This window comes from Amblyomma maculatum, chromosome 1, assembly GCF_055883805.1.
Source record: "Amblyomma maculatum isolate TAMU_Amacu chromosome 1, ASM5588380v1, whole genome shotgun sequence".
Lineage (NCBI taxonomy): Eukaryota > Metazoa > Arthropoda > Arachnida > Ixodida > Ixodidae > Amblyomma > Amblyomma maculatum.
In genome coordinates, this window is record NC_139344.1 from 153,356,097 (window position 1) to 153,365,749 (window position 9,653).

Below are 9,653 nucleotides of genomic sequence, written 5' to 3' on the forward strand. Positions count from 1 at the left end.
CTATGATGGCGGTCCTGCGTGGTGTCATAATCGGCGATAGCCAAATGAAATTCTTGTGCAGGTCTCGCCTGCGGTTTTCGCCGCATGTTGAGACGTGCACTTTCAGTTTTGGCGGTTATGATGCCACCTCACTGTAATTTAAGGTCGCGCAGATGCGTTTGCACGCCGATTTTGTTATTTTGTATGTAGGGGGCAATGACCTCGCTAATGGTCATGGCCCGCGGGAAATCGCCGCCAACATCAAGGTACGTATAAATTACGTAAAATCGTCTCACAATTTGCTTTAAAAGTGCTGTGCCGTTCATCTTGCCCCACGTGCTTCCAGGACCTCGTGCGGCAGCTGCAGCAGCACGTCGCACGGATGGTGTTGGTTTTTAAAATACTGCCGCGGTATTTCAAAAACGAGAGCGAAACGCTGCATGAAAACGCCCGTCGTCGGCAGCTGAACCGGCGCCTGACTGCTGCGCTGCGGCGCATGCCTGACGTGCGCATTCTGAACCCTGAGGTAAGAATGCTTTGTTTTCTCGTTTGTTACTCATTTATCAAATTGTTGAGTTCATAACGCAACTTTTTCGACACTCTTGCAGCACCGTTTCCTGGATGCTGCGAAGCGGCCGAGGCGTTGTCTGTACGCGGCCGACAGTTACCACGTGGCAAGGGGTCGCGGCATCGATCAGCTCTCGAAGATCATCGTCACGGCCCTGGTCAAAGTGTACGGCTCCGACATCGCTGCAGCGTCAAGGGCAGAACCAGGAGCGGTGTACGTTGTCCACCACTGTCGGCGATGCAGGGCGAAGGGCCACGAGACGGGAGAGTGCAGCTCGTTTTGCTGACCACGCTGCCATGCCACTGCAAGCCACCGATGGAACGCTGCGCATACAAACGGCCCTTTTCAGGGCCACCCCATTGTTTCCTGGCAGACCGCAGGCTTGCAGTCCCGTGATCCAGTTCCCTCTCTTTAGATATGTTGCACGTAGTATATCGTTGTACTTAAAGCGTAGCTGCCGCAGCGAAATTATATATTTCGTATAGCATGCGCATAATACTGCTGTACCGCTTATAGCTGCTTCCCTCGTGCATTATTTAAGACCCTAGGACAGGAATCGCAAAACACGTGTAAGAGTAGCTGCCGGAGCGAACACTAGGCCTGTGCTCGGCCACAAAGCGTCGCGCTAGGCCTCTTTTTTTTTTCTTTCCCTTTACGAGGAATTCGTCGAGTGACAGTAAGTAAAGTTATACATTTCATATGACATGCGCATAATACTGCTGTACTGCTTATAGCTGCTTCCCTCGTGCATTATTTTAAGTCCCTGAGGACAGGAATCGCAAAACACGTGTAAGCGTAGCTGCCGCAGCGAACGCTAGGCCTTATTGCAACAGGGCTGCGCTCATTACGGCTTTGTTACGTCGTTTTTTTTTTAATGTGAGCACCATTTACTATAACAACGGCACAATCGTCTGAAATATGGATTCTGTACAGCCTAAATAATTGCCGCTTACCTCGTGGGACATATCTTCTGCAGCATCATGCCGCCCGCGTCTTTCATTTCAACGCTGCTCCGACGATCACATGTATAGGCCTCGCGACAGGAGTATTGTGCACACAGTGCGGTTTTCTGCCGTGTTTGTTTTTTTTTCTCTCATAAATCCCATGCATATTTCGAAGCATCTCGTCGCGGTGCTGTGTACAGCACCGCGACATGTGCATAATACAGCAGTATTATGCACATGTTGTATGAAATATATAACTTTACTTACCGTCACTCGACGAATTCCTCTTAAAGGGAGAGATAAAAAAAAAAAAGAGGCCTAGCGTTCGCTCCGGCATGTACTCTTACACGTGTTTTGCGATTTCTGCCCTGGGATCTTAAAATAATGCACGAGGGAAGCAGCTATAAGCGGTACAGCAGTATTATGCACATGTTGTATGAAATATATAACTTTACTTACTGTCACTCGACGAATTCCTCTTAAAGGGAGAGATAAAAAAAAAAGAGGCCTAGCGCGATACTTTATGGCCCAGCACGTCGAAGCGACGACGCTGTACGTGTAGTAAATATGCTGCCTACATTTCCCATGCTGTCGAAACGATTTTCGGACAGCACCGCGACGAGATGCTTCGAAATATGCATGCATCTATAAGAAAAAAAAAATGGAAATGTCCGCGACGATCACATAGGCCTCGCGACAGGAATATTTCAGTATAGTTAGTGCGGTTTTGGTCTGTCTTCTTTTTTTTGATGACTGCAGGACATTTCGAAGGTCAGCGACGTGGTTATCACTGTCTGCTGGCCAAGAATATCCCTTCGACAACACCGGAAAAGTACGTGTCTTCCCGTGGACGGCGCCATTTTTTTTTTCAAATAAATGTATTCGATGTACGAGGCCTCACTATGCAAGGTTCAATTGTGCAGTGTGCTTTTGTATTGTAACCGTGCATAAAGTGAAGGGATGCCGTGTTTGAGTTCACTCTTGTTAGCTAGCTGCATTTAATAAAATGTTTGCATTTTTCAGGATTTTAAATGCACAAATATTGATTGTCACAATAAATCTTTCAGTAGGTATCTATAATTTTTGGTACCTCCTGTATAGTGTGTTTATTTTTTTTTTATTACGTAAGCAATACTACGCCAGGTTTCAGCCTGTCACATAAACCCGGCCTGACAGTCAAGCTGTCGGGTAAACTCGGTCGATAGCCACGCCGCACCGCAGAAGACAAAAGAAAGAACAGAAAGAGAAGCTACGTCGGCTTTGTTTATATGCAACCTACCGGGTTTAACTAAAAGTAAACCCCAGGTAATTTTTCTTTTTCTTAACCAACTCAACGTCGGCTACTGCTCCCTTCTAAATGGCTCCGGAGTGCACCCAGGGAAGTTGTTGGATGCAACATTATTTATCCCTGGAGACTGTCCAATATGCTGATAAATAAAGAACTGAATAAGATTGAAATCAATTGACTCCAATTTGGACTTTGAAATTTGTCGCACAATTTCTAATTGCAAATTTTATTTGAAAGTCTAATTTTTAGGTTTTTATTTTTCCCAGGAATTAAAGCACAGCTAAGGAGTATACTCTGCAATCTATAGCTTGCTTCAGTTCCATAGCAAGTGCACACACACACAGATGATGCAATGTAATTCTAATTTGAAAAGAAAATTGAGTACAAAAAAAATTTGGGGTGGCTAAGTAAGCAGTCTGTTTTAGGCTACAGGTCCACTAAACTATAGCTTGACATATATGCCATGTTATGAATGCAAAACGTGTTGCCATGAAGGAAACGCGCAAGACATTAGGTTTGTTTCAATAAATAAATATTGGACATACAAAAACATATGGCCGAACTCAAATGAACCATATGTTGCATTAGAACTAACACAAACTTAATACAAGACATGAACCTTATGGATCTCAATTGACAGCAAACATACACTCACATTTACAAAAACATACAATGCCATTTCTTTTCATGCAACTGACACCACAGTTGTCATCTTATACAAATATATCTTTAAAGCATTCTGCAAACCATCGTTGCCTTATGACAGAATAACCTGTTACAAATTACAGTAGAGCCTCGACACATTCCTCGTTCAGAGTTGCAGGAAGTAAATATCTCCCATACAGCTGCACTGTTCCTTTCCTGTTTAATATGTATGTTCCAGATAACACAATTTCCAGATATTAAATTCTAAATTAAAAAAAAAATATATGATCAAATGGCTCGTTTAAGCATTCAAATGTGCATGTTTCAACATAGGGCTGAGCCCAGGAGCAGAATGCATGAACTGAAAGCAGCAGCACCCACCCATTGTGGTATCTTCTTCGCAGTGCCTTGATGGAAGGGTGAGGCTAACAATTAAGCGAAGGTCATTCACGCAAAGACATGACTTGCAGAGAAGGCAAAAATTGAAAAACCAGTACATTTTTTTTTGCAGTGCATGGGACAAATCATTTGTGAAGAACTATGCGCTTGCATTTCATGAGCAGGCTGGATCCAGAGAATGCAGCGACAGTCAGCCACCCCCATAGTGTATTGATACAAGGGGATAAAGCAATGAGAAACAAGGAAGCAATCTTGGCTTTCCATTGTCCTCAACACATAAAGTGTGTTACTAAACCTCATCTGCAATGAGTGCAACACAACTGTAAGCTGAGTTGTGAGGACTAAACCAGAAGCCTTTCACATATATCTTATGCCAAGAGATGACAATCTATGCTTCTTCAGATGAAATGTTTTCCCAAATAAAATGTTTCTACCTGCATTTTTGAAGACAAAGTATCAACAATGTTGTACATGTGTTCATGCACAGTGACACACGCACAATTAATACACTATTACTCTGACAACAGTGAAGTCAGACAAATACCGCTAGTTTTAGTTAATAGTTACTGATATTTTTTATCAATCTGAATGACTGTAACCTTTCTTGGAGCACTGACTTTACTAAGCTTTTCAAGCTTGCTCTGCAGCTAAGTTTCCTACCTCTAAAACTTATTTCAGCATCTCTGCGGCAATAAAATTTGCCTAAAATTTTCTAGCGCCACAAATTTTCCCCTCTTTAGCTGCTATTTTGAACAGTGTAACATTGCTATTGTATATCCCCATGATGCAAAATATAAAGTACACATGTTCATCATGCATGCATCTTTGAAGGCTTTACAATTGTTATTTCAGCCGCTGATCAGCATGCATTCTTTACTCGTGATATATCCACTGCATATTCTTCATTTATCACTACAGCTGAATGAAAAGTTATGTGTACTTATTTTTTCAGTCACAAAAGAAGTTATTTCAATTTCTTTCGTTAAGCATATGCATTAACCTAGCTGTACCACATTCTGTGATCCGGTGAAAATTTATATAAATTCAGCAGGAAACTGACAGGTCGTTTTTCTGTCATCTCACTATAAAAATGTTCAAATCATCTCTCAGTTTAGTGTTGTCTCCACCAGTGAGTAAAAAAGAATGAACCTATTTTACCCTCACAGTTCCTGAGGAAAAGCTTTTCAATTCATGTTTTCTTGCATTTTAAGTGCTTTATTTATTTGCTTGGAACAGTAACTGCTTATATATGCTCTCTCTTACACTTGTTGCAGTGACTTACCGTCATGAAAGTACTATGCATTGTGGCAGTTACATTTTCTTGCTCCGTTTTTTACCAATTGTTGCATGACCTAGCATGTCCACTTCTAGCTAGCACTTTTGACTCTTCTTCATACAATTACATGCAGCTTGTATCAGCTTGTATCACCTATCACTTCATCCTCAAGGCATTCCGATCAGCCTCCTCTAGTCATGTTTGTGTAATGACAATTCCTGCAAAGTGAAATATATACATAGGCATGCGCATGGAGGGCGGCTGTCCTCCCGAATTGTCTCAGGGGCACTAAGTCAGCCCATACTTTTACTTTGTTGCACTTGTGCCATCATTTCTAAACGTGCACAATTATGGTCATGCAGGTTTTCGAAGGTAAATACTGGCAGCCACCTGTGATGTTGTTTTGCACAAACTGCAAAACCAGGGGCAGAATGAACCATTGTGAGAAGCACATCGTCACGTCATTTTCAATTTTGCATTCATGGCGAAGCTTGATTTCTTTTTATAGTGCACAACATTTTGTACTGAAATAAAACAAAACAAGTGCTCTGAAAAACCCATAAGACAAAGAAAACGACAGGACAATTAACTCTTGCAAGGACATTATTGCAGGCTAGTTGATGCATCCCCTTCATGGATCACTGCCTTGTCGTGGCGGAGGGGCTTGCGAAACTCGATGAAGTCGTGAGCTCTGCTGTGTAGGGCCACCCAAGATAGACAAGTTACGGCAGAGAGTTCTGACAAAATGTGATTCACTGGAGAAGGTAATGGCAACCCACTCCAGTATTTCCTGCCAAGAAAGCCCTATGACCAGTCACAATAGCATTAATGATATGGCGCCGGAAGATGAGCCCCCCAGGTTGGAAGGCGTCCCACATGTTACTAGGAGGGGGGGGGGGGGGAAGGCGTCCCACATGTTAAAGGGCGATTCCTAGTAGCTCCAGGGCGAATGAAACGGCTGGGCTAAAGCCAAAAGGACGCTCAGTTGTGGATGTGTCGGAAAGCGACCGGAAGGTCCGATGTTGCAAGGACATATATCACATAGCAACATGGAATGTAAGATCTATGACGCAAGGTAAACTGGATATCGTCAAGCGAGAAATGGACAGATTGAACATTGATATCTTGGGTATCAGCAAGCTCAAGTGGACCAGAATGGGAGAATTTAATTCCAGCGACCATTATGTCTTTTATAGTGGGCACGAATCCAGGAGAAGGAATGGGGTCGCTCTCATAGTCAACAGAAGAATGGGCGAAGCAGTGCTAGGGTACAACCCCAAAAACGACCGAATGATTTCACTTCGGATCCAAGGTCAACCTTTCAAGTTACAGTTATCCAAGTCTACGCACCAACCACTACTGCTGAAGAAGCTGACGTTGAGAAATTTTATGCTGACCTGCAATGTCTTTTTGACCGCACTCCCTCATCAGACATCCTTTTTCTTAATGGAGACTGGAATGCTAAGGTGGGGAGTGAAGAAATATCCGGAATTACAGGCAAGTTCGGTCTCGATGAGGCAAATGAAGCTGGGCAGAGGCTAGTAGAGTTTTGTCAAGAAAATAACCTGACCATAGCGAATACTCATTTTCAACAGCACAAGAGGCGCCTGTACACATAGATTTCACCGGATGGTCTGTACAGGAATCAGATTTATTATATTCTTTGCCGGCAGAGATGGAGAAGCGCTATACAAGCAGTAAAAGCAAGGCCTGGGACCGATTGTGGCACCGATCATCAGCTTCTTGTTGCCAAATTTAAGCTTCGATTGAGGAAAACGCAGAAAACTAAAAGGCCTTTCAGGTATGATCTGGATCAAATATGCTGTTAAAGTGAGGAATCGATTTCAAGAATTAGATCTAGAAAACAGAGAGCCTGAAGAGATGTGGACTGATGTGCGTGATATAATGCAAGAAGTTGTTACTAAGGTAGTTCCAAAGCAAAAGAAATGCAAAAAAGCAAACTGGTTATCTGAATAGGCTTTGCAAATAGCTGGGGAAAGGAGGATGGCAAAAGTTATGGGGAAAAAAGAAAGATACAAGGCTCTCAATGCGGATTTTCAGAAAATCGCAAGGAGAGATAAGAATGCCATCCTGAACATACAGTGCCAAGCAGTTGAGGACAACAGCCAATTAAGGAACACAAGAGCTCTGTATAAGACAATCAAAGATATCAAAGGAAGCTTCTGTGCTAAGCTGGGCGTGATAAAGAACAAACGAGGCAGGGACCTCACGGAAGCCTCAGAGATAAAGAAGAGGTGGCAGGAATACACAGAACTGTACAAGAAGGACCCGGATGTGCAAACCCAACATAAGACGGCTGTGATTACTGATCTCGAGCCGGGCATCCTGAAGAGAGAAGTTGAATGGGCCTTATCCAGCCTTGCTAAGAACAAAGCTAGCAGAATTGATGGCATTCCAGCTGAGTTGCATCAAAACCTCAACCATGACGACGCTGTTAACAATCTGTATACATTATGTCAGCAAATTTGGACAACCCTGCAGTGGCCACAGGATTGGAGGAGGTCAGTTTACATCCCTATTCCAAAGAAAGGCAGTGCCAAAGATTGTTCCAACTACCGCATGATCGCGCTTATTTCGCATGCTAGCAAGGTGATGTTGAAAATCCTCCTAGGTAGGCTGTAGCAGTATGTGGATCGGGAGCTTCGTCCAAGCTGGGTTTCAAGGGCAGAGGAACTAGAGACCAGATTGCCAACCTTCGCTGGATCATGGAAAAAGCAAGAGAGTTCCAAAAACCCATCTACTTCTGCTTTATTGATTATGCGAAAGCGTTTGACTGCGTAGATCACAGCAGATTGTGGCAAACTCTCCAAGAGATGGTAGTTCAAAATCGCCTTATCTATCTCCTCAGGAACCTGTATGAAGGGCAAGAGGCCACAGTCATAGCATGGTCTTACTGATTGGTTTCCGATTGAGAAAGGAGTGAGACAAGGCTGCATACTGTCGCCCTGCCTATTTAACCTATATGCTGAGTGCATCATGAGGAAAGCTGGTCTGGACGAGTCTTCAGCTGGAGTGAAGATTGCTGGGAAACGTATCAACAACCTTAGATATGCGGATGATACCACTTTAATGGCAGTAAGTGAAGTGGAACTCAAGAGACTTCTGATGCGCATACAAGAAGAGAGTGAGAAGTTTGGACTTAAACTGGACATTAAAAAGACAAAGATCATAGCGTCTTGCCCCATCAAGCCCTGGAGCATCAAGGGACAAGAAGTGGAAGCTGTGACAGATTTTCTCTTCTTGGGCTCCAAGATAACCCCGGAAGGAGACTGCAGCCATGAAATTAGGAGACGCCTACTTCTGGGAAAGAGCCATGGCTAGCCTTGACCACCTAGTAAAGATCAGAGACATTAGTCTGCCAACCAAGATCCGTATAACTCGTGCTATGGTATTTCCAGTTGTGATGTATGGATGCGAGAGTTGGACTGTGAAGAAGGCTGACCGCCGAAGAATTGACGCGTTTGAATTGTGATGCTGGCGGAGAATCTTGACAGTTCCTTGGACGGCCAGAAGATCAAATCAGTCGATATTGTCGACCATAAACACTGACTGCTCATTGGAGGGTCAAATTCTAAAGTTAAATCTCAGCTACTTTGGTCATCTGATGAGAAGAGGGGAGTCGCTGGAGAAAGATTTGATGTTGGGAAAGGTTGAGGGTCACCAGAGAAGGGGTAGGCAGCGAACGCGATGGTTAGATGGCATCCTCGGGGCGTTGCAGATGAAGTTATGTTATGTTAGGAAGATAGTGAGAGACCAGAAAGCGTGGCGTGATATGGTCCATAGGGTCACGAAGAGTCGGACACGACTGAACGACTGAACTGAAGTTGATGCATTTCTTAAAGTATGCTTTATGACAAGTATGAGTAGACAGGACAAGGCGCTTGGTGGGACACAGGTTTTTCGACCAGGTGCAGCGCCTTTTAAGTGCGGGCTACCAGCCTTCACTGATGGCATCGGTCGCTGAAGATAAGCTGAAAAAGCCAGCTATCAAGCCTGATCAATTGGATCAAAGTAAAGTTACGGTTATTCCATATATACATGGGTTCGCGCACAATCGGTTGCGAGGGCTGGCATAAAAGTGGCTTGTTCTGCACCAGATAAACTCTCAGGATATGCAGGAGGGTTAATCGCACAGGACAAGTCTGTCGCTTGTAAAATGCATCACCAGCAGCACTTCGTGAAGTGTTCCAGGAGCGCAGTGTATTCAGTACCATTACCCGTGGTAAACGATATGTTGGCCAGACAGGGAGATACCTTAATGAGAGGCTGAGGGAGTATACCAAAAAAAGGTTATAGACAAATCAGGCAGCAAAATGACTTAACACATTCGGAAAAGCCGTAACTGCACTCCCGAGATGAGAAACACCACAGTGTTGCACAGGTGCAGGACTCAACTAGGCCGGGAGATTATAGAAGCAGATGAGATTGAAAAATTTGATTGTGTGTTCGGATAATGTGTGTGTTCGACTGGGCTTTCAAAAAGGAATTAAACTTTCTTGCTCAGCAATAGGCCAAGCTTCTTTGATACAGGCC

General features: G+C 43.8%; 1 protein-coding gene across 1 annotated transcript; it reads left to right on the forward strand.

Annotated features, from left to right (window-relative positions):
• Positions 1-30: 30 nt before the first annotated feature.
• On the forward strand, positions 31-2,654 carry LOC146204645 (uncharacterized). The gene is made up of 3 exons (XM_084586505.1): positions 31-245; positions 326-505; positions 588-2,654. The coding sequence occupies exons 1-3, from the start codon at positions 153-155 to the stop codon at positions 831-833; spliced, it is 519 nt and encodes a 172-aa protein (XP_084442631.1). The 5' UTR covers positions 31-152; the 3' UTR covers positions 834-2,654.
• Positions 2,655-9,653: the final 6,999 nt, after the last annotated feature.

Coding starts and splice junctions, on each gene's coding strand:
- LOC146204645 (XM_084586505.1), top strand. CDS start 153: ATGCGTTTGCACGCCGATTTTGTTATTTTGTATGTAGGGGGCAATGAC. Junction 246..325: donor AAATCGCCGCCAACATCAAG/GTACGTATAAAT, acceptor ACGTGCTTCCAG/GACCTCGTGCGGCAGCTGCA. Junction 506..587: donor TGCGCATTCTGAACCCTGAG/GTAAGAATGCTT, acceptor ACACTCTTGCAG/CACCGTTTCCTGGATGCTGC.